General features: G+C 40.0%; 1 protein-coding gene across 3 annotated transcripts in view; it reads right to left on the bottom strand.

The window, feature by feature from the left end:
* Positions 1 to 1941: 1941 nt before the first annotated feature.
* The window catches only part of SPACA1 (sperm acrosome associated 1), a 134676-nt gene continuing 110540 nt past the window's right edge, over positions 1942 to 26077 (bottom strand). Inside the window, exons 1-7 of one of the 3 annotated variants that reach the window (XM_048935895.1) lie at positions 21974 to 22115; positions 19163 to 19219; positions 15756 to 15857; positions 15280 to 15386; positions 14639 to 14774; positions 3919 to 4063; positions 1942 to 3357 (exon numbers count right to left, since the gene is read on the bottom strand). In XM_048935895.1, coding sequence (XP_048791852.1) covers positions 3273 to 3357; positions 3919 to 4063; positions 14639 to 14774; positions 15280 to 15386; positions 15756 to 15857; positions 19163 to 19219; positions 21974 to 22115 — 774 coding nt within the window. In that variant the 3' untranslated portion in view covers positions 1942 to 3272. Of the gene's footprint in view, positions 3358 to 3918; positions 4064 to 14638; positions 14775 to 15279; positions 15387 to 15755; positions 15858 to 19162; positions 19220 to 21973; positions 22116 to 26077 lie in introns of those variants that run through there. The other 2 variants (XM_048935896.1, XM_048935897.1) reach the window with 2 other exon arrangements.

Below are 26077 nucleotides of genomic sequence, written 5' to 3'. Positions count from 1 at the left end.
CTGAAAGATATTGTTTCATAGCTGATAATTTGCTCTATTTAATAATGTTATTGTACTCTTTGTATCTGTGGTATTTTCCACAGAAATAAATAGGAGGGTTATGTTAAGGTGATTATTTTGCACTTCCTATATGTTTTATACTGCATCTAGTACAAAGAGTAATTTATTCAGGCTTACATTTAGGGTGAGAAAGTGATAATATGGTGGCTGTGTGATGATTGCTTGGCCAGAGTAATCTTAACTTCAGGAATTTCCTCACTTCTTGGAGTTTCTGATTTCAGCTTTGATGACAGAACAGCCTCTTTATCTTATCTGGTGAGCAGCAGGGTGTTCTTCCACATTTTCGCATTTTTGCACCTAATTTATAAGAGGTTTTATTTTTGTATTTCAGGAAGCTTTCAGGAGTTACAAAAGAGTGAAAAGATACAAGCCAATAAACAGCAAAAACTCTTTAATGCTCTAAGGCTTCCCACGTTCACCAGTATGGATTAGCTCAGCCTTTTCTAAATTTCATTTTCTGAATACTCCAACTATATGTCTGTTACCTCTTGGTGGATTTGCTAGCAAACCACCTTCAAAATATCAACCCAAATAAGACTGGAGATTCTTTGCTAATGTTATTAAAAGATGTAGTTTGCTCTGAAAGAGCACAATAACACTATTTGACAGAGCAAATTCTCAGCTACAAAACAATAAATTTCAACATAGTCATCACCATTAGCCAATTTGTATGGATGAATGGCAGTTGCATTCAAGTCACCGTCGCCACTGCTGAAACACATCACCCACTGCCTCACTTACATCCACTATTTGGTCTCCATAAACATTCAGCAAGCATCAACGAGTGACAATGGGTGTTATTTTTTTCCACACAGAGGAATTCAGTGCCACACCTTTGCTTCACCCACGCTTCCACGTCAGACGCCATTGTGTCAGACCGCCTCTCTGCTGCCATTTGTCTCAAGGCAACAACACGAAACAGAATACTGATGGGAAGGTTCAACCTCTACTGCCATACCACCAACTTCAGCCTCTGACATGGTGGGCTAGCAAAACAAAATAAGAGGCATTACCTCAAAGGCAGCCCTTGTACAAAATGACTGTGGAACAGTACACTTTTGCATCCTTATGAAAGATAGTACTCTAGTTTTCCCTTTTTCTTTCAGTTGTGGCACACCTAAATTGCATGACAGCAATGAATTCAGAAGTCAATCCCAGAGCTGGTGGTAGGAATTCATTTTTATCATACCTTCCATGGGAACACTTCCCTGAATAATAACCACTGGTTTGAGTCTATTTTTGAGACCTGCACTTAAGGTCTAATCCCAACCTCACCATGATAGGCTGTCTTTAATTGCATGGGATCATAAATTCACGTGGACTGTGTAATCTAGTATTGCAAGCTGCAAAATCATTATTGTCTGTTCCTTCCTTCTCTATCTACTTTCTTCTTAATGTTGCAAAATTTTTACATTTGTCTACCCCACGATATAAAATGACATAGCTAATGAGAGTGTTACCAAAAATATCATTTCCTTTTAAAAAAGTTATTTTTACAGAATTAAGTGCACATCATTTTTGAATATGATATTTTATTTGCAAAAATGTAAATGATCTTTTCACTAAACAGCAAACAAAATGATGTATCTCTGAAAAAATATGATAATGCTTTCTTAAGGATGTGCAGATGGTGCAGTTAGAACATCTGCAGCAGTACAGGAACTGAAGAGAATAAGAATTCTTTGAAAGGATGAGTTACTACCTCCAATCTATTTTATTTTGGCTGATTTTTTTTTTATTTTTTATTTTTTTTAATGTTCTTTACTGAGAAGCTTTCTCTAACCTGAAGTGCTCAGTATTTGGCCATAGTTCAGTGTGTCTATTATACTCAAGAAAAAAGCTTGATCATGAAATCTATTAAACCTTTAACTCAGTCCACAGTCCATTTTTCAATGTCATCAGTTTGTTTTTTATTTGTTTATATCAAACAATGTTTATTTACACAAACAGAAGGCACCTTCATAAACTTAACAGTAACAAAACTGAGGACGGTTAGAGAAAGTCATCAAGGATGGTCAGAGACATGGTAGAGCTTTATGATGACCAATCACTAAGAAAGCTTAAATTTTTCAGTGTAGAAAGTAAATAACCTGGGAATATTTTGGAGACCTAGAAGATGCCCTTTCCAGGGAGAGGTACAGTACTGACTAATATTTGCTGCCTTTTAAAGAAGTGAAGTGAAACAAATGAAACTAGCAGGAAGCAGGTTGACCATGGACAAAAGATATGGTTGTACTGTATATTTCCTCATCATAGGATGTTTTATGTGAGAGAAGCTTATATAAATACAAGGAAACATTGAACAATGTAATTAAAAAGAAATTCATGCCAGTTTGCTAACTGCTTAGAAAATGCATCTTGCTTAGAAAAAAAAAAATTGTAAATGGTGGGAAGCCAGAAGAATATGTGAGAAAAACATCATGCAACTTTGACTTGCTCCTGTACTCCTCCCTCAACATCCTTTGTCTGTTGATTTGATTGACATACATGAACCCTTGGCCTGAACTAGGCTATGCTTCTATTCACATGTTTTGGTCCCTTGGATGGCAGAAATGATTATACATGCAAGTGTGAAGGTAAAAAATTAATGAAGCTTAAAAAGCAAATTTTATCAATCTTCCCTACCATTTCATACCCTTCCATATGCCTAGAAGTGTGATTACAGTGATTACAGTGATTATATATGAGGTTCTGTAGTTGAAGATCATCAGGAAGATTAAGAACACTTTGTTTTTGCCTAGTTTCTACCTAGGCTGTATACTCAGTTTCATATAGTCTAGAATAACATTGCCATCAATATAAGAGATGTCAAATATATTCTTTTCAATCTCCACCTCAAAATTTGGCTTTAATTCTCCAAATTAGAGGTGCTCAAACTATTACACTACCTAGATTGGATATATACCATAAAATAGGATGATTATTATAATTTTATTTGAAGTTCAGTAAACTAAGTGAATAAACGGTAAAAAGTATTCCTGTTTCGTTTTGTTTTTAATATCTTTATATACTGCTTCTGTGTAATCTGATCTTTTTTAAAAAATATATTTTTCTTTTCTTTTTTTTTATTAAATTTGTTCATTATGCAAATGCTGGAAGGACTTCTGGCACTTCTTGTATTATGGCTAATGAAGTTAGTGAGATCACAGTAGATGCACGTGCAGGAACTCCAACACCTTGAAAGCCAACACTGACTCTGAACAAGTGCCTACTTATTCCAAGGTATTCACTGCACTTTTGTTGGTCAGTTTTTTGTCTTTGTCATCTTGACAAACCAAACCAGTATTGACAACAGCCCTGAAATAGAAAAAAACAAACAAACAAACAAACAAAAAAAAAAACACCAAAAACACACATTTAAGTAGGTTTACATAAATTGCTCTGAATCATTCCCTTCCCATCCGCAGTCGCTGTAACTGCTTTGAAAGGTACTTCCACCCAGTCTTCAAAAGCTTGCTTGTCTCTCTTTACTGGCAATACAAATATTAAACTACACAGAATCTTGAAATGCTTTAGCCCAGGTCATTTTTGTCACCTATAATAGCATATTTTGATGAAGTAACACATAAAACACATTGTATGTTATCTGTAGTAGAGATTGATTGCGAAATTGTAGTAGAGAGCGATTGCGAAATCAAACAATAAGGTAGTACGTGCTGTAACCTGATAGGAGGACCTACCTTGTATAGGTGGTCCTATAGTGCTAAGCAACGATATATAAAGGGATGTGTTGTTCAATAAAGAGAGCATTCTTCAAGACCGCATCATACGAGTACAAGCTGCTTGATAGGTCGAGGGTACACCGTTCGCAGGGAGCTCTCATGTAGTGAGAGCGTGAGGCAACAGTTATCCACTTACCAGTGAAGAATTATAAAGATTATGACAAAGATCACACCAATGGTCACAATGACTGCAGTAACCACGCAGAAGACCAGAATGGCATTTGCCCTTCTTCTCCTTGATTGTCCTTTTTCTTTTCCCTTTGGTTGTGTTGTTTTCAGTTCTGAAGAAAAGAAATATATAGTCATTACCATGTTCAAATTTTCAAATTTGATGGAAAGAATCAAGCATTTAATATGAACAACAATGAGAAGGAACGGTACTTCATTCTTTCATCTTGAGGTCTTTCATGACCTCCATGCCTTTACAAATCAGAATAGTAATATTCTATGCCTTTTTTGCAAAGGCAGATCTAACCAAGGTATTTGGAATGGGATGCAGGAGAAGACAGAGAGGGAATCTTATTAGCACTTGTAAATAGCAAAGGGGTGGGAGTCAAGTTGGTGGGGCCAGGTTCTTTTCAGTGGTGCTCATCATCAGGACAAGGAGCAGTAGGCAGAAGCTGGAACACAAGAAGTTCCATACAAGCATGAGGAAAAACTGCTTTAACTTTGAGGGTGACAGAGTACTGGAACAGGCTGCCTAAAATGGAACCTGCTATAGCAGAGAGGTTGGATCAGACAATTAGATGATTCTTTATCTGGAGAAGAGGAGGCTTAGGGGAAACCTTACACTCTCTACAACTACCTGAAGGGAGGTTGTGGTGAGATGGGCATCAGCCTTCTCTCCCAACTAGTGATAGGACCAGAGGGAATGACCTCAAGTTGTGCCAGGGGAGATTCAGGCTGGACATTAGGAAAAGCTTCTTCTTTGGAAGAGTGATCAGGGACTGGAACGGGCTGCCCAGAGAGGTGATGGAGTCATCATACCTGGAGGTGTTCAAGAAATGATGTTTAGATGTACTGAGGAACATGGTTCAGTGGGAAATATTGGTGATAGGTAGAATGTTGGACTGGCTGATCTGGGACGTCTTTTCCAACCTTGGTGATTCTATGATTCTATGAACTCTAGAGGTCTTTTCCAACCCCTATGATTCTGTGTTTCTGTGATCTCACTTAAGATAGTTTACTATGCAGATATTTGAGATAGCTGTCTTAAGTTTTGTCTATAGCCTTTGGAGAGGAACTGGCACTTCCAAGCTACTCTGCTGACCTGGTTTAGAAATCCAAGACAAGGTGAAATATTTCATAATTCATCAGTAACATAATACTAACTGTAGAGAGGCCTGGATGAACAGCTCAGATGCAAGTATCTACAGCCAGTTGGAAGAATTCCACTCTTTCCACTTACTTAAAGTCCAAGCAGATCCACTGTTTTAAATGCCAGACAGAAAGATCAGATAATGGATAGCCATATTTTGGCAGGAAATAACTACCAAAACATTGAGAGCACACAATGGGACTGAACTGCACGCACACACACAAGTTAATAATCTCAGTGACAGTCATAGCAGGACAGCTGTCAGAATACTACCTATAGCCATGTAAAATAGCAGGATTACAGTTCCTAAACACTAAAATGAAAAAATTAAAAAGAGAAAAACATATCTATTTTGGTGTGTGTTAAGAATAACTGGAAAGGAATTGTTTTGCGTGGCCCAGAAACAAATATCAAGGAGCAGCTCCATGAAGATGAGAACTGAAAAATGTAGAAAAAACTTCAAATAAAGAATATACTCTGTAGTGCATACTGTTCAGCCTTGAAATACTTCTAAGGAAATTGAGGTCCCTACCATTGGTTTAGCTTTTAATCTCAGACAAGAGATAACTTTTGCAAGATGATTCTGACAAACAACTTAGGAAAAGTGGAAATTGCTGAAGATGATCAAACAATTGCCTCCATCTATTTTTTGACCCTGAAAATCAAACCTGGTCACCTTGTTCTGAAATTTAATTGAACTTCTTAGTTCAGCCACATTCAACCAAATCAATGAACACATCTTTCCAGATCCCTCCAGCTTTGGTAACAGTAGACAGGCAACTTTAATTTTTCTTTTATTTTCTCTGAGTGTCTAAAACTATAATATGATATCTCATTGCTCATTGCTATGCAGAATTATTCAAACTGGCATGTATTCTCTGTTAGCAGAACGACTGCAGGAAAACCATTTCTATTTCTACTGCATTTCTATGTCTGTATAAGGTCTTCTGTCGCTGTCATCACTGTAGTATCTAAACAACTCTTTCATCACATCATTTGAGTTTCATTCTCCTGCTTCACAGAATCTTTTGGCATTCATAAACCACAGCTCATCTATAGGATTCTCCTGATCTTTCTGTGAGATACAAGATGGGGAGAATGGTGAACAAGCTGTGAGTATCATACATAGTATGACTGAATAACGGCTTTTCAGACAATACAGAGTTAATTGCTTTCAGACTAATTTGCTTCACTGACTGAACTGTCTTTCCAGTATTAGAAGCCTATGTGGGCAACAGACATCAGTGAAAATTATCTTTGATTTGCAATTTCATTAATGTAATATATTTTTCTCCTTGACAAGATGTGAATTTAGACATCTAAGAATACCTCTTTTTACAGTCTGTAACAGGAACCTCCTAAAGAGAAAAGCAAGCTTTCTGTTATCCACTGCTGATCTATTCAAGTTTTCTTCCTAGGCAGGAAGTTCTTCTGGTCGTCAAGATCTAAAACCGCCCTAGAGACAACCTAATAATACAAAGGGATTTCCATACAAGTACACTCACATTTAAAATGCAAGCAGGAAACAGACAGAAAAGCAACTTCCCAAGAAGCTGTTTTATGATGAGCAAAAATTTTCACATCAGGAGCAGTATCAAGCCCCTGATCATATGTGTCAAGTCCAGGCAACATTCCCAATTAGGCAGTGAGAATGTTGCTGCTGCCAGAATGTGCCTTAAAGCTTACAGTAAAGGTTGCAAAGATATATTTATACAAGCTTAAAAAAAAAAAAAAAGAATCCACTTAACTTAGCTAGAGTAGAAAGAACAATTCTTTTTTAAAACATGAAGTTTAGTTCAACGACATTCAGCTTGGAGTTTACAGCTCTCTGAAAGTCTGCAGACTACTTTGTTATAAAGAATGATGAAGAAAAGTGCTATTGTAAATATTGCATTTATTCCACCATTACACTGTAATGAAATTCCTAAAGTTGTAAGCACCATCACTGGAAATTTTCTAGGGTTCTACAGACCAAAAATAAATTTATAATGTACCTGCTAGTCTCAAGCAGATTCATAGAATCATACAATGTCCTGGATTGAAAAGGACCAAACTGATCATCTAGTTTCAACCCCCCTGCTATGTGCAGGGTCACCAACTACCAGACCAGGCTGCCCAGAGCCACATCCAGCCTGGCCTTGAATGCCTCCAGGGATGGGGCATCCACAACCTCCTTGGGCAACCCGTTCCAGTTCATCACTGTCCTCTGTGTGAAAAACTTCCTCCTAATATCTAACCGAAACCTCCCCTGTCTCAGTTTAAAACCATTCCCCCTTGTCCTATCACTATCCACCCTTGTAAACAGTCATTCCCCCTCCTGTTCATATGCTCCCTTCAAGTACTGGAAGGCCACAATGAGGTCTCCCTGGATCCTTCTCCAAGTTAAACAAGCCCAGTTCCCTCAAGCTTTCCTCATAGGAGAGGTGCTCCAGCCCTCTGTTCATATTAGTGGTCCTCCTTTGGACTCATTCCAAAAGCTCTGTGTCTTTCCTGTACTGGGGGCCCCAAGCCTGGATGCAGCACTGCAGATGGGGCCTCACAAGAGCCGAGTAGAGGGGGACAATCACCCCCTCTCCCTGCTGGCCACCCCTTTTTTAATGCAGCCCAGAACACAGTTGGTCTTTTGGGCAGCAAGTGCTCACTGCTGGCTCATGTCCAGCTTCTTGTCCACCAGAACCCCCAAGTCCTTCTCTGCAGGGCTGCTCTCAAGGAGGTCTTTCTCCAGTTTGTATGAATACCTGGGATTGCCCTGACCCAAGTGCAGTACCTTGCACTTGACCTTGTTGAGCCTCATTAGGTTTTCATGGGCCCACTTCTCCAGCCTGTCCAGGTCCCTCTGGATGGTTTCCCTCCCTTCCAATGTATCGACTGCATCACTCAGCATGGTGTCATCCACAAACTTGCTGAGAGTGCATTTGATGCCATCATCTATGTCACTGATGAAGATGCTCAAGAGCACCAGTCCCAAGACTGACTGTTGATGGACACCACTTGTGACCAGCCTCCACCCTGACACAGAACCATTGATCACAACCCTTTGGCTGCAACCAGCCAGCTAATTCCTAATCCGTCAAATAGTCAGATTTGTCTTCTGCTACTGCATTTTTCAGAATTTTCCAGCCCATGGAAAGTTTGTGATTTTCAATATACCTGTTGGTAACCTATATTTACCATGCTTAAAAAAGGAATGTAGTTAAATGAAATGCAAGGGTGCTGCACGTAAATTGTAGGCAGTAAAAGTAGATATCAACTATGAAGATGAATTTCTTTCCAGCAGGCTAGGTTGAGGGGGAAAAAAGGAAACGTGTAAGCAGTGGAAGTGGGGATGAGAGGCTTGGGAAGAAAATAAGGATGCTCCCTGTATGTGCAGGACTGGGATCAGGAAAGCCAAGGTACAGATGGAATTGGCTTGGGAAAAAAATAAGGATGCTGTCTAGGTGTGCAAGGATGGGATCAGGAAAGCCAAGGTGCAGATGGAACTGAACTTGGAGAACAATGTAAAAAACAACAAGAAGGGATTCTTAAGATACACTGTGCAGAACAGACATGCAAATGAGTGTGTTCTCCCTCTGATAAATAGAAGGGGAGAGGTGGCCTCCTCAGACATGGAGAGGGCTGAGGTACTCAGTGAGTTCTTTGCCTCATCTTCACAGTCAGTCAGACTTGTTTTGGTTCTCATATCCTTGAGATTCTAAGCAGGGAACAGGGGAGTAAATCTATGATAATAATCTATGATAATGTTGACTGCACAGCAATGCTCCTTGTATAAGCAGATGCTCAAGCAATTGTTCATACGGTCCAGCAGCCAACAGGAGTTCTTTCCACCAGTTTCCAGATCCAGAAAGTATGTATCAGTTTGGCAGAGGGCAATGAGATTCTCTGTCTCACACACTGTTCTTTCCCTTAATACAACAGTGATGCACAGGTGGGTCATTATTTTGTTTTTTTCATTCTTTTTCAAATTGTCTCTAAGACTTATCCTACGTATTAAAAATGCATGGGTATATGCAAACATGAGAACAGGACAGTACGCACATACATGCAGGAGATCCATGTTGCTACACTTTGTGCTGGGATCACACATTCCTTTTCTGTGCAAATACAAGGACAACACGGTAATGCTGATGACACGCTTGTGCAGTGACCCATTACAGAGATGTGAATTCTGCCCTTAAAAGAAGCTCTGGAACTGAAGTCATCAGCAAGAAACAAGCTGTAGAGAAGTGGGAGCTGTAAAGGCCTCTGAGATACAAAACACTATTGCTTCCATTTTCTCCACAGAAGGGGCACTGTGCACACAGCCCAACTTGCTCTTCCACCCATGAAAAGCGTGGAGCTGGGGCATAGCTGGGATCTCAGGAGGCTGACACTATTCACAGAGCATGGTGATGAGGATCGTTCCCTGCTCTCACACTCCTCCCTTGCAAAGTCCTCCTTCCTCACAGCACTATTATTAGTAATTTTGAACAAACTGTCTTCCAGTCCCAAAGTCTTCAAAAAACACCCAACAACATAATGGGTGGGAGTGTGAAACAAGACCCTCTACTGTACTTCAGTGTAGTGATTTAGTAAGAAGGACAAAGAGAAATGTCAGCTATTAAAAGTTGAGATTTTCCTTGGAGAGATCTCAACAATTTTTTATGATAAAGTACTTCTTTGTTACGTTTCTCCTGCTATAAAAGACAAAGAGACATTAGACTGAATAGTTTTGAAAACAAAACAAACAAAAAAAAAAATCCAAAAACAAGAAGACAAATTACTAAAAAACCACTCACTCATACAAAAAGGTCATTACCATTGTTCAACAAAAGGTCACTGAGAAGCATAGTGATCAGTGGTAAAGGACACATGGAAGTTCTTTGTGCATAGCATTAAAATCAACTCATACAATGTTTAGCCACATACCACATATAGCCAAATTCATGTAAGGCCTTACTAGTCCTTTTGCAGCATGCTCTCCCATCCTCCCACCTCACGTGTGAAAATCTGAACTAAAGCGTCACAGCACATATTTTCAAATGTTGTCTTTGATATCAGGTTCATAGATCTGGCCACTGTTTTTCACACAGGTAAAACAACAGAACTGGAGAAAGGATGAGATCAAAACAAATACATTTACCTCTTATTGGCTGTCTTGTTGACCACTTCAAGGTTTTCTCTCTAGAAAAGTGTCAAGATAAAGTGACTGCTGCTAAGCAAGCTCAACTCTGCTTCCTTAGCTCCATTCTGCAGTTCTGCCACTATCACGAAGAAATTTATCACTTTGGTATAGCACAGGGAGGGATATAGATGATGAGAAAGATGAAATACAAACTAAAGTTTGTGCATGAGTGACCTCAGATGCCTCTTGGTTGGACAAAAAAAAAGTCATTTAGGAAGTAATACACAGGACATCAAGCTCAGAATGGGAGGGAGTACTCAAGACAACGGAGCAGAGATTATCTCGCAGCCCATGGGAGACCAAACTGGAGGGGATCTCCATGCTGCAGTCTGTGAAGGAACCCATGCTGGAGCAGGCAGGGGTTCCCTGAAGGAAATATGATCCACATAGGATCATATGATCCCATGCTGAACCAGGTTTATCCTGAGGACCGTGGCCCATAAAGAACTCATGGGAGAAAAGCATTAAGAGAAAAGAGTGGCAAAGAGGAACTCTTATGGTCTGACTAGAGCCTCCCATTCCTCACCCACCTGCATTGTTTGAGGAGGTGGAGTAGAACAGTTAGGAATGGAAGAGTGAAGTTGAGCCTGGGAAAAAGGAAGCAGGAGGAAAGGTCTCATAGTTTTTGTCTTTGTTCCTCACCAGCCAACCCTATTATAACTGGCAATACATTAAATGAATTTTCCCCAAGCAGAGTCTGTTTTGCCTGTGACAATAACTGTAATTTATTGTCCTTATCTTGACCCATGAGTTTTCCATTTTATTTTCTTCCTCCTGTTCAGTTGAGAAGGGGGAGTGGGAGAGCAGCTCAGCAGGGTCTGGCAGCCATCCAAGGGCAGCCCATCACACCTGTCCATCTTATGATGACTAAAAATCTTTTGGACTAGTTTTTGATGCTATGCGGGGAAAAAAAAAAAAAGTCTTATATGTGAAAAATGAGATTTTTGTCTTATTTCTGATGCTGACGTCATGATTCTACCTCTCTTTACATCTCATCTTAGAAATCAGATAATGGAACAGAAAAAGGTGTTCTTTTAACTGTAAGACTGGAGTAAATAGACAAACCACCTCACTTAAATTAAGTCGCAAATTCCCCAGCCCTCATTTCAAAAGATCTTTTAATTAGAAACTGGAAAAGACAGCATTGTTATGTGGGAAGAAACACTATCCATTTCCAAGCCTGGAACACAGCAAGCTACGCTCTTAGAGAGCAGCGCATCTCTGCAAAACAGAAGACAACAGCTATGAAAATCTAAAACCAAGCACATGGAATTTTGCCACATGCATTGATGCTGCCAGAATGATCTTTGTAACATCCTGCTGATCATACTGGAAAACTAAATGCAGTATCCTGATCTTACTAGATGTGTGACCATCCAAAGAGCATCTTGCTCCCCATTGTTAGATGGGGCAAGTTAGAGACCACCTCACAAGGCTGAATGTGTACAAGCCTATTAGACCAGATGACACATATCACAGGGTCCTGAAGGAACTGGCTATTGTGGTTGCAAAGCTAATCTCCATATTTGAAGAGTCATGGCTGTCAGGTACAGGCGATTTGAAAAAGGGAAATGTCACTCCCACTTTCAAGAAAAGGTGAAAGGAAGACCTGGGAAACTACAGACTGGTGAACCTCAACTCTTTGCCTGGGAAGATCAAGGTGCAGATCCACCCTGAAGAGATGTTAAAGCTGAGGAGGTGATCTGAGACAGCCAACACAGCTTCACCAAGGGCAGATTGTGCCTGACCTTTTCATGACCTTTCTATGATGGAGTCATAGCATCAGTGAACAAAGAAAGAGCAACTGCTGTTGCCTACTTGGACTTGCGTAAGTCCTTTATCACAGTCCCACTCCACATCCTTATCTCTAAATTGGAGAGATATGGTTATGAAGGTTGGACTATTTGGTGGATGAAGAATTGCTTGGATGACTGCTGCCAGAGATCTCTATTTCCAGGTGTAGGCCAGTCATGAGTGGAGTCTCCCAGTGGTCTATCTTGGGGCCAGTGCTCCTCAACACCTTTATCAATTACATAGACCGTAGGATGCAGGGTACTCTCAGTACGTTTGCTGACGGCACCAAGCTTAGTGGTGCAGTTGACAAAACAGATGGAAGGGATGCCATTTAGAGGGATTCAGATAGGCTTGAAAAGTGGACCCACATAAATCTAACGAGATTCAAAAAGGCCAAAGTCAAGGTGTTGCACCTGGGTCAGGGTAATCCCAGATATTGCGGAGAAGAACTTATTGAGCACAACCTTGCACAGAAGGACTGGAGGGTTTTGGGGTATGAAAAGTTGGACATGAGCCAGTAGTGTGCTCTTGCAGCCTGGAAGGCCAACAGTATCCTGGGCTGCATCAAAAGGGGAGCAGCTATCAGAGCAAGGGAGGTGATTGTCCACCTCTGTTCTGCCCTTGTGAGGATTCATCTTGAGTAGTGTGTCCAAGCCAGAGCTCCCAGTACAGGAAGGGTGCAGAGTTGTTGGAGCTGGTCCAGAGGAGGGCCACAAAGATGATCAGAGGGCTGAAACACCCCTCCTATGAAGAAAGTTTGAGGGAGTTTGGCTTGGAGAAGTTTCTGGGGAAACCTCACTGTGGTCTTCCACTGATAAAATGGAGCTCATAGGTAGGATTGAGACTGACTTTTTACATGGTCAGAGTGGGAATGGCTTTAAACTAAAGGAGGGGAGAGTTAGGTTATATGTTAGGAAGAATTTTTTTTACTCAGAGGGTGGTGAGGAACTGACACAAGTTGTCCAGAGAAGCTGTGGATGCTCCACCCCTGGTGGAGGCATACAAGCCCAGATGGATGGGGCTCTAGGCAGGCTGGCAACCCTGCCCATAGCAGGGAGGTTGGAAATAAACGATCTTAAATGTCCCTTCCATCCTTAGCCATTTTTTGATTCTGTGCTACAGACATCAGTACCAGATATGTTGAAAGTCTTGGTACTTTCTCAGTCCAGCTTCCACTGATAAATTCTTCTATATACCTAATTAAGAGCTAATAATATCTGAAATCCAAGCAATGGCAGTAGAAACTAAAGCCCAGAAACTCCTCTGGATATCTACATAACAAAGCTAAAGGAAGCCAGTCTGGCTCTAGGCAGAACAATTAACCTTTTTAACTACTTAATCAATGTTAGCTCTTCTTCAGATTTCAGTCTACTCATAAATATTTTCTGAGCCAACAGACTCAATACTTGTAAGAAGTTTTCAATGGATGTATCTGTTAGGTGAGTTTCATCTGACCACTTTTCACCACAACTTAACCAGAGTTTAAATACAAACATGTAGCCCTATTGATGACTCACCAACTGAAATCAATGGGACTATCTGCATGTTTAAGCCAAAAACAGGTTGTGTGCTCAGCTAATTCAGGTCTCAAAAAGGAAACTTTTTTTACAAAAAGAAATGCAGAAACAAAACACTGCAGAAGTTAAAAATAAAAAATAAAAAAAGAAAGAAAGAAATAGATGTAGCCAAAGATTTCGGTGTTTTGTGACTGCCAGATGGATTTAGAAAATAAAATCCTCATTCATGTACAATGGAAGAAAAAACCTCAAGAGAGATATATTTTACTGAAAGAAAAAAAAAGGAAAATTAGGAGTGGAGGCAATAAACATGGAGGGGAGTAACATGGAGATAAGTCTCACAAATTATTTCTTTCTAGTCTGCCATGATTTTTTAGAAAAAAAAGACCTGAACCTATATTATTTCAGGGGAAAAAAAATTGCACAGGGAACTTTCATCCTTGCTCCAATTACAAAAGCTGGAGTTTTGACGTGGCTACTCCCATGATTTGAGAAAATCAGTACACTGTCACCTTTCCTTATGGCGTCAGCAAAAATCTAGGTAGCATAGCAGGAGAGAAAGATGTTATGGGGAACTGTCGTATGAAATATTCTTTTCAAAGTTAAACCTCCCTAAATCTATTGCGCATAAGCAAATTCCAGATGGCAGCTGAAAGAAAAATCTCAAAGGTTGTTTTACAGCTTCAGTACTGAAGTGGAAAGGAGACTTAACTGCAGAACTGTCTGATGTGCTGCTGGTTCTGTGTAGCTCAAAGAGACGAGAAGTCTGTGTTAACCAACCTGGGTGCAGTAACAAATGAGTAGGTAACAGGAGAATCTCCTTATTTTAGCTTGAATTTTTACAAAGGCAAAGAAAATACTTCTTCCACAAGGAACCCCTTTGCACCCATCCTGTCATTTTCTCTTTTATGTCTCTTTCACTGGCCTGCATTTCGTGACAACCATTACCACACACAAGCCCCAGCCTATATACTACTGGTGACATGCAATCCTATGAAAATCAAATGCCACACAACAAACACAAGGCCATAACACTGGAAGACTGTAAATGTCTTTACGAGCTTACCAGTTGTTGCTTTCACTGCGTATTTTACAGAGGCAATTATACTTCCATTTTCTTGAGTTTCACACAGGTAAGTAACTGAGCGCGTAGCTCTGCGTACTACCACAACAGCTGAGTCATTGGGAAGAATGCTTGCTGGCTGTTCATATATAAAAGAAAAAAAAAATGGTTTGACTCTTTTTAAGCTCTGCAAAGCAGAGTCACATCATGTCAGATTCACAGAAAAGTGCTTGGTTTCTTCCAACAGTTTTCAACCAGTCAAAGGAAATTCTTCCCATCTCTTCAGCACCTCCTATGAGAACAACTGGGAAGTGCAATGTGATTGTGACTTGATAAGATGCATTCACTCATCAATCACAATGCCCAGCTTCTCTGAAGTAAGAAAGAAGAAACTTTAAAATTACTGTCTCCCCTACAAAAGGAGGAAATTGAAGTTGCATAAAAGTTGCACTTTTATGTATATATATATATATATAGTATATATATACTATATATACTAACTTGCTCGTAACAAATCTGAGCTTATTTGCGTTGTGACAGCAAAGGAAATAAGCAGCACAGATGCTTTAATATTTTGCATGGAGCATGCAATAAACACATCTTTTATGCAGCTTTTCTGCACAAAATGGGGTTCAATTACTCACCTTGTCTGGAATTAACATCTTCCAAACATATTTAAATCGATTTTCAGGAGAGATATAAATACAAGTCATCATCACGCTTGTAGAGTTCTCAGAAATTGGTCTTCCCCCTACAGCAGGGATTTTTAATAGGTACATCATCAACTATATGAAACATCTCTGTATGGATCATAAAGCTCATAATTCTTCAAACCACAGAATGTTACTTAGAAATTATCCTTTCCCTTAAAATTACTTCAAATATTTTTTTGCTTAGTGCAATATCTGGAACTAAGCACATGGAAGAAAAAGAGTGTTTTACAGGGGCTTGAAACCAAATGCACATCAGTACAAAAATGAGATCGTAAATGCTACCAGATTGTTGAACAGGGTAACTGGAGGGTGGAATATAATAATTGCATTCCACTTCCGTGACACTCACAAAAAATAAGAATGCTTTACTTGAATTCACTTATTTGCTTTAGATTACTTCCACTCACATCCACAGTCCACTGGCCCACGGCATTCCTTCACACCAACAATACATTTTGCTTCATCCCCAGGGCATCCACTTGTTAACAGAACTTCTTGAATGCCAATCCCTTTGGGAAAAGAAAGAAAGAAAAAAAAATTATACTCTGTACTTCTTCATTTTCTCCATATTCTGTTCTTGCTTTTTTCTTTATTCTAGATGTTAATATGATGTATCTACCAAACACTAGGCAAAACAGATCTTCTCAGAGTGCCTGCTAAAGCTATCCCGTGTTGGCATCTAAGATTTCAAAGCAACATTTACATCTGTCAGACTCTGCACCATAGGGAGCCAGATCCTTAGAATCATCATTTTCCTGTGTGTCAGAAGAATTCAATATTAATTCAAAACTGTTCTTTCAGAAAAGGCATTTGAAATGAAGCTACTAATGTATGTTCTGCTAAACAGTTAATTCACTTTAAGTATCAAAGCATTCCGTCTCCTGGCCTTTACATGCTCAAATCAGATGGCACAGAGAATACCACGCAGGCTGCCAACTCAGTCTGCCTCCAGTTTTGTGATTGCTGGAGTGTCTTCAACTCCCACCGAGGTCAGCAGAAACTGAAGGCACTAAATCCTCCTGGGACCGAGGAGCCTTAAGGTAACTACAGCAAGTGATACAGGAATACCACTACTGCCTCCAGAATGAAGCTTCTAGGTGCTCAAAGCTGGTGGTCAGCAACACAGGGCTTCCTATGAGAAGCTGGTGAAAACAAATGTAGAACACCAGGATTCCAACTGCAACATGGTGATTCCCACTGAAGGCAAAAAATGGCAGCTAAGCTATCACAAATGTGTAAAGCTAAGGAAAATTCCTACACAGCGTTCAAGTAAGCAAAATATGTTCACTCTCTTCATCAGGGTTTCAATGGGAACATCTTCATTTTAACAATTATGAGCAAATTCAAAACAAGTGCTCTAATTGTTTTTGCCAAACTGTGTGTACACAGTTCACTGGAATGACATAGCTTGTGGGGGAGGCAGGAATAACATGAAGCCCAGTAAACAGAAAAAGGTTTTGCCATTTTTCCAGAAGCATTCTGTTTACTAACAGGCATGGGAAGAGGAGTGTTACCCCCACCTTGCAGTATAATAATACATGGGGAATTGGTTTGAAGATTGCGCGTATGATGCATATGCCTTCCTTAAATGTGTATTATATAAACCGATGGCTTTCAGAGACGTCATGCTACTTGTGAAACAGTACTTCAAGTGACAGAGGGAGACAACACCACTTACTGAAAATGACACAAAAAGAGGATCATCCTCCACTCCAGAGAATGTCTCATCTCATGGATGCGGAGACAGAGGTGTAAATGGCAGTGAACTGACACTTTTATTAAAGGCATTCCTCTTTCTTCAGGGCCATGTGGGTTTTTTTAGCTAACAAAAATAAGACAGGAAACCTATGAAAATCCAAAAGGATGGCTTGATAAAATCTGGGTGCTGGGCTAAATGTAATCACATTCATCAGAGAAAAATCTCACCATGTCTTATCTACTGCAATATTAAAATTGGGGAAGTATATCACACTCAAAGGGCTGATGAAAAAAAAGCTCTTTTAATGAGATCTGCAAGTTCTCTTAGTACTCTTCTGTTACTTCTTTCTGAACAGCTTTCTTTTTCCACTCCCATGTTTCCTTCCCTCACCCCTTTTTAGCAACTGCCAATGCTGATGAAATTAATCTACTGAGAGGCTCTAAAGAATGAAGGCTTAACTCCACCAAGTCATCCAAGTTACCTTAAAAGAAAACTGGCTTGGATGCAGTAAAAATAAATTACCCTCATGAAATTTACCTTGGAAAAACGTAAACTAATAGACTGGGGGAGGCAGGATGGATGACCCACAGAGAACTGAGTTTGCAATAGAAAAACAGAGGCTGAGAGAAATCTAGAGGTAGTTGCCAAAAGAATTGGACCATGGAGGGACTGATACAGACTTGAGGCAGATATGATATAATTAATACGTGCATTAATTGTGCTTTAATGCCTCTGTAAACATGGATTATGAATAGGGAGAACAAGGGATCGAGCCATAGCATTACTTGGAAAAAAAAAGAAAGTGGAGTCTGTTTGGAAACCAATAAATATACAGGGCTAGATAGATGAATATAAGGAATAAGAAAGAACTGGAAATAGACAAAGAGCTTTAGAGTATTAATGGAAGAAATAATACAGTATCTTCCAGCCTTTCAACAGACAAACATGCAAGGAACTGAACAGCCCAGACTAGAATGAAGGCTACAAACATGGTTTGAAGAGCAGGCATGAGATGATGATCTTCTGTTGTTGCTTTCAGAGCTTTAGTTTCTTGATTCTTTAGTAAAATTATATACTTTCTAGCTTTAGAAGGGTTAAACATTAACTTCAAGGGACCAAAAAAACCTACTGAAATTTTCTGAAGATAAGCAATATTTGAGAGGTCTTCTAGAGGCATAGGACATAAAGAGCAGCTTCTTGTACCCTAAACATATGTGCTCCCAAGCAAGTGAGATTATCAAGAGTACACACATGGTATGGGCACTCCAAATACATAATCAGCTTTGAAATTATAAGAAAAGGAAATATTAAAGTATGTAGAGGCAAAAATAATATATTCTAAAACCATAACATCCTAATATCCAAAGTAGTTTTCCAAGGCAGTTATATATATGAAAAAGTGACTGGAGAAATATGAAAGTTCACTCCAGAGAACATCAAAATGATGGAGGCAAAAACTCTTCTTTCCTTTTTCTGTGGTCTCATGAGAAGCAAAATTTGTTCAGAAAAAAAAAATAAAAATTAACAGCATTTCTGATTCAAGCCTGCTTCCTAAGCAGTATAATTACCACCTCGCAGCAGTTTCTATCACCACCCTAAACACAGAGATGTCTTCCTAAGGCTCAACTCATTTTTCCTCTCTCCCTTCCTATTCCAGGATGATACCTCTTCTCTCCATTGCACAATTTATAAATTGTATAAATGTGGAATACAGAACAGGCTACTGCAGGCAAGCAATTTTTTGGCAATATTGTATGTGGGAAGACATCTGTGAGAAGCATCAGAAGATCTTTCATCTTCTGAACATCTCACAGATGTTCACAAATAGCGAAAATTGTTACTTTGGGGAAAGCAGCTCATGTGCCAATAAACGTAGGGAACTGGTTTAAAATAGGAGCTTGCAGGCTGTGAATTTAATAAAACAACAGATCTGACCTAAACTTCTAATGACAATCAGCCTGATTGTTTTTGTTAATTATAGTTATTGGCAATTGAAATCAATGAGAGGTGAATGAGAGCATGCAAATTACAACTGCTAAATTGCTACAGTTAGCACTTTTTTTCCCCCCCAAAAGCAAATGACAATATGTTTTATTCATCTGCTTCGCTACTTACCACATGTAACTGTGCATTCTCCAAATTCTGGTTCTGTGGACTCAAGGGCATTCAGACCTGAACACAAAGCCTGAAGTTACATCTCCACTACAACGGAGGGGTGGAAACACACAAATACCAGCAAACTCATGCCTTTATTACTTTTTAGTTGAAATGAGAAATTTGCCAACATTTCTGCACCAGAAAAACAAGGCATTTATGAAATATAGTTCATAAAATCTAGTGTGAATAGCATTCATATTTAAACCTTAAGATGATTTGTTAAGAGGGAAAAATGTATTTTTCTTATGAAACAATTTATTTTAAATTAGCCTACTGAATGCTCAGGAAAATGCAGTGTATAATTTGCAGATTCTGTGCAAATTATAGGTCCTCCCTGAAAAGAGTTAAGAAAAATTTTCATTAAATTGTGTTCAGTCAACTCATTTCCTTCTTGGTTTTTTGGTCGTTTTCTTTTTTGTTTGTTTGTTTTTTGGTTGTTGTTGTGGTGGTTGTTTTTTTTTTTTTTGGCTAACATAAGCCTTCCCACATGATTTTTTCCCCATCACTCTTCAAGGTCAGGTTTAGACAGCTAGCTCAAGGATGAGTCAACCAGGTACAGCAATTTAATTAGGTACTGGGCAATTTAATCACAGTGATTGGGTTCCTTCCATTTTTCATGGTACATTAAGGTTACAGAATGGGTTTCACAGAACGTACAGAAGCAAAAGGTTCTTGTCTCCATCTGGAATTCAAATCTGGATTATGTATTTTATTCCTAATAGCATGCAATTTGAATGTTTGTTTATAAGGATATTAGGATGCAGTAATTGTTCCATCAAGAAAATAAGTGATGCACCTTTGGAAATTAGTCATTAAATAAGCAATAGGTCTCTCTAGTTCTTCCAAATGCAGAGAGAACAGACAAGTCACTATGACTGTTTTTACAAGTCTACATTGCCAGTCCAGCCTACTCAGATTATTTTTTTCTGATAACAAATACTAATGTAAATTTGCTTTCACTGTCTCTCAGTTTTTTATATTCAAGATTTATGTTTACCAAGTGTTATTTCTGTGTACCAATGCAAGTTTATATATCACTTCTTGCTTTTAAATCTTTGGATAACATTTACATTTTCCACACACTGACTAAAACTTAAATTTCTCAGGTTGAAAGGCACAGTTTCATTTCTCTTGCAGTTAGTGGTATACAAATATATTTATTCCTCCACTGCAAAGAATTTACAGTACAGCAGCATGCTGAATTCTCCGCAATGATAAAATGATAGTGGACTCTTTTTTCCTAACATTACAAATGAGCCATCAAAATCTTATTCTTCTGTTATCTCTAACTGTCTCTATGGCTTTGACATTTATTTCAGCATATAAACTGTGCTCATCAGAACAGTCTTCTAGCTTACACACAACAATCCTGAAACAATAACTTAACTACTCAGTTGAATGCTAAAGTAAGACTCCAACCTTAGTCAAAGCATAAGGTAATATAAATATACAAGACTTAAAATCATATAAAAATGGAGACAACCTGTGAAACAGCTTGGGTATCCTCAACTACTTTATCTAATGAGCTTTAAAAAATAATCACTTCTTTGGAAGACAGTTGCTATCTCAGACATCTTATCATACTTCTCTTAGCTTCTATAAAATTAATGGGACAGTAGCCATGGCAGGGGGTTGTATCTGAAAACAGAAGTTGTCATTTGCTGTCTAGACACAAAGTGGGGAAAAAAAAAAGAAATCTTTTAAACAAGCAAAGACAGTAAACTTCAGGTATTACTATTAGAAGGCTGAAGGATTTTGCTACCAATGAAAGAAAATGTCTTCTGATTATAGAGGAAATACCAACCACAGTGTCATTTTGGAATGCTTCTGGCTCCAGGAGCACTGTAACATACAACCATTACTCTTCTGCCAGAGAATGAGAGTGATGAACTGATGGACAACAGCTCTAAATAAAAACAGATGCCATACTGTCTAAAAACAGTCCGAGTAAACCTCTGCACATATCTAAGCATGAAAAGCTCGTTGGTTCTAAATTAACAAGCCAGTCAGGAATCACTGATACTGATTTCTGATTCAATTTCCAATTGTATGGAATTTAAAAAACAACAGAAAGAACACGAAGGGAAACAGGATCAGAGTTGCTGATCATTTTCAGGAGTAGATGGTAGTTTTTATCTGAATATTATGAACCTTTCATTCCAGTGTTACAATGCAAAGTTTGTGCATCTTCCTTTTGATGTAAAATGAGCCAGAATTTCAAGAGAGCTCCCCGTAAGAAACTACCCATCTTTCCTCTTCTATGTCTGTTTCCAGTTGCATCAAGTTCAGATAAAAATATAACGTCAGCTCCGTACAGAGAATTATGGATATAGCTGCCATTAGCATTAATAGGAGTTATATATGTAAATCCCACACATGCTGAGATAAGAACGTGCTGAGGAACCGCATTTGCATTCCTGTCAGGGGGCTGCAATTAGCACCAGCACTGCAAAGGCAGCCTGTATTCCTCTCTGCATTTGGAAGCCTTGTAAAACCTATGTAGAACAGCAATCTTTGCCGTTAGACACCATTTTAATTACGAGCTGCATCACACAATACAAGCAAGATACTCTGATAAACGCTCCCAAAGCCCAGAGAAGCGGGCAACACCAGGTCGTGGCAACGAGCCCCAGGGGAAGGAGCCCGCCCGGCCTGCTGCCCTCGCCAAGAGTTGGGGCTCGCTACTTATGGGGTCAGAGCGCGGTGAGCAGCACTGCTCCCTGCACAACGTGCAGCGGAGGGCACGCAGCCCCGCCGGCCCCGCCTCACCCGGCTCCGCCGGCTCCGCCCGCTCGCTCTCGTCCCCAGAGCTCAGCGGCTCCGCATCCAGCAGGGCAGTGAGCAGCGGCGGGAGGAGGAGGAGGAGGAGGAGGAGAAGGAGAAGGGCCTCGCCACCCGCCCGCACTGCCATGGCCGCCCGCTCGCAGCCTCCTGAGGCGTCACAACGAGCCGCGCCCGGGAGCCCTGCCTTGCTCTGCCGGGCTCTTGGGAGCCGCCCTGGGCCGTCAGCTGTGAGGAACTGGAGCTGCTTGTGGCTGCTTGGCTCACCTGTCAGTCCTGACAGAAAAACTGCACGAGCTCAAGCCCCTGTTTCCCAATAAAATGTGCAGTAGACTTAATAGCACTCCATCGGGAGTGGCCCTGAAATAACGTTCTTCTCCAAAGTCCAGAAAACAAACAAATGAGCAAACAAACAAACAGAAGAGCACAACTGTTTGGGTTTGAATCTTTGTGGCTGGCTTCTGTCACTTAAAACGCCATTTTAGGTTCTTCACGTTGCCTTTCTGGTGCACGGTGCCCAGTGTAACAGAGCCCTGTGCAGAGGGTCTGGACACAGCCAAGAAAAGCAGCCATGTGCCAAGGGGAGGGTGGTGATTAAAGTCTGCTGGGTGTGCAGAACAGTGAGATGTGCTCAAGCCCTGCTGACATCAAGCAGGCCAGGGTGGGTTGTGCAAGTGATGCTCCCACCTTGTGCATATGTCCTGGAATGGACTGCCAAGGGAGGTGGTGGCGTCACCGACCCTAGGGGTGTTCAAGGAAAGGCTGGATGTTGTACTGAGGGACATGGTTTAGTGGGAGCTAAACCATGGGAATAAACATAATAATAAACATTGGGAATAGGTGAACGGTTGAACTGGATGATCTTTTAGGTCTTTTCCAACCTTGGTGATTCCATGATTCTATGATTCTATGATTCTATAGAGCCTGCATTATGGTCTCTGGTGTTCCAAAAACACTGAGCTATTGGGGAGTGTCCCCTCAACTAGGACAACTTCCAGCAAGATTTCCCAGCAAAACAAAATGCAATCAGTAGGGATGCTTGCAAGTGCAGGGCTTGACTTGGAGGGTGTGAAACCTGCTTTTATAAGAGCTGGAAAGGAGCAAAGGCTTCACTGCACTTTCAGATTGTCCGTGTGTTTTACCCCCCTAACTTAGCCTTTCCTTAGTCATGTCTTCCCATAGAAGATGTGGAAGAAAATTCCTGTAACCAATCAATCTGTTTTCCAAAAGGGTAGAAGGGAAAGGTTATTGCTTTTATGAAGTACTTGGCATGCCCTCAGATACTGCACCACTGAACGCAGAGGAAGTTGGAGAAGTGTGAAAATGCTGCCTGATGGGAAATGAACCATTGCTTATTCAGTAAACTTCATGAAACTGTCAGAGTCAATGTTGTTAAAATAGTAGTGATAGTAATAGCTCCTGTTTCTATATCTTCAGGACCCAAAGTCATCTAGAACTGGAAAACAGTAAATATTGAATAAAAAGAGCTATCTCTAGGGAAGAGAAAATGACTGAGTGAATAAGTTCAACTATGCATCCAATTCTAGTTTTTCTTTTAATGATACATTTTCAACATGCTTTTGTAGATATATCTATATGTGCATTATATGTATCTGTGCATACACACTGATGCATGCATATCTTGTGGCACTTGTAGCTGCTTGAGATGGGATGAAGGAAAAAGCTACCATAAAGGAAAGAGGAATAATGTCCAGGGCCAGCAGGGACACATATTTCTCTGGAAGAAATAGGTCTTTATTATCTCTACAGAATAATCAGGAGAATTTTCAGCAGAGACATAATAAACACCCAGATGACATTTTGTATATTTTGTGTATTAGTACAAATGTCTTTTCCGTTCCTTCACATAGTTGGTCTTAGTCTCAGACTCTTTCTAAATCTTGTCTTCTGCCCAAGTTCTCCCTCTTGCTTTATAACTCTTTGTATTATTCTGTTCTGAAAAATAAAGGGATAACATTAGCAACAGCGATGGGCAAGATGCACTTGGCTTCTGCTGTGCAGTGTCTCTGGAGCAGCATTGAGCTCCGAGTGGGCAGAGCTGTTACACCTACTTGCATTGCTCTCACAGCTGGCTGTGCCACTAGCTGCCCAGAGAGAAGTCTGGAAAACAAACAGCTTGGAAAGAGCTTGCAGCTGCTTGTTCTTCTCCCCAACCTCAGGACAGCCATAAAGTGTTGCTGCAGTGGGAGTGTGTATTTGGAAGCTTTCTTCCAGGCTGCTCCTTTTCTCTCCTATTTTGACACCATCTCCCACACAACCATTTTCCTCAGCCATTTACAGGAAGAACACTCTTCCTGGACTTATAGCCAGTGTCACTCCCATCCCCAGAGTTAGGGACAGTGGGCAGAGTCACAGTCCTCCTTTACGTTACCCATACGTAAAGCAGAGAATGACATATGCAGCTAGGAGCCACAGACAACTTCTTAAATGTCACGAACACCTGGAACATGATTAGCTCACAATTCTGCCTTCAGGCTATATGAGATTTGGGCTTTCAATTTAGCCATATAATATGAAATGGTTTCTTGCTGGTTTTATTATTCTAGTTGCTAATTAATAGGCCAAATAATGCCATTACCACAACACCAGCAGATTTGTACTTTAGCATGAACTGATTCGCAATAAGAATGTGGCAAAATTAGATGCTCGTTAGTTTTCTGAGTTAATAACTGTACTTGTGAACGGCTCAAGTGACATCCAACCACATGGCATGAACAACACAGTGAGCCAGAGCACTCTTATCTTCTTTATTCACAATGAGAACTCAGCTTGTTAACATTGTAAGGAAGATGTTTGATACTCTTAGAAAACAGGAGTTCCGTGCAGTGCTGTTTTCTGTGTCAGGACTCTTTTACTCAGTGCAGTTGCTTTATTCTCTGTGCATGGGCCAATAAATAATTCTGTAGGTCATATCTCACTGAAAGCTTCTGCAGCAGGAGCTCATGCCCAAAGGTCAACACTACAGTAGTGGTCCGGGGGAGGTAGGCAACAGCTCTGAAAAACACCCCCTCTTCTTTTTTTCCTATGCACAGATAATGGCATACTTCTTCCACTGGGTAAGAATTGTTGCCATAGTAATGTTTCCAGCACTCCTTTGGATCAATAGCAGAACAGAGGGTTTTTCAGGTATTGCTGTTGTTTGCAAGCCTGAAGCCTTACCCTGTATATGTTTCTATTCCTCTCTATACAATAAGTTTGTTCAAACATCTTTCAGGATTGTACATTTATGCAAAGAAGGCAATGAAAAGATGGTATACAGATATTTGAAGTCAGAATCAAATTTTGAATGGCACATGCAGTTCTGACTAGAGAAGAGTTGTTTGTGCTCAATCAAAGCCCTGAACTTCGCCCTTGTAGTCCTATTAACACCTCACCAAATGCAGGAATGAAATTAAGTTGCAGAACTGTTGCATTTTTTACACAGGGTCCAGATCTAGTTCTATTCACAATTCAGTGGCATTTTTTCAGTTGATTTAAAGTTCATTACTCAGTTCGTGAGCACTTTCTGTAGAGACCCAGCATTACCACAGCACAGATAAAAATGATTACATGCTATAAATTCTAGTATGGGAAAGAAATGGGAGCTTTGCATAAGTTAAAGAAGAAATCTACAGAAGAATGGATTTAGACACAGTATTGGTACTTTCAGCAAACATCTTCAACGTATATAATATCATATAGTATCTGCTGTCTGGCTAGACATGTGCCAAATGACTGGCTACATGGTGAATTAGGCTACATTCCCCTGTCATATCCCAGCAGTTTGGGCACATCTCAAGACTAGCAGTGAGCTAGCTGAAGTGATTACTGGAAACACTCCCATTCCCAGTAAATAGGTTGCTACAGTCATGATGTTTAGGGGTTTTAAGAGTCACTGTGCATGGGTCAAGCCAGTTGGGCCCTGTACTGGAGAATGACTTCAAGCACAGTTGCTATACAAAGACACACATTGGTGGAAGGAGAAGCATTGCCATATCCAAATGTTTTTGTGAATGTGGCATGAAGAGCTGGAGACAAACTTTTCTTAAGAAGAAAATGTTCTTGCCCTATTGGTATATAAGCAATTAAGAA

The sequence above is a fragment of the Lagopus muta genome, chromosome 2 (genome assembly GCF_023343835.1).
Source record: "Lagopus muta isolate bLagMut1 chromosome 2, bLagMut1 primary, whole genome shotgun sequence".
Taxonomy (NCBI): domain Eukaryota; kingdom Metazoa; phylum Chordata; class Aves; order Galliformes; family Phasianidae; genus Lagopus; species Lagopus muta.
This window is presented reverse-complemented; position numbering and strand designations above follow the sequence as displayed.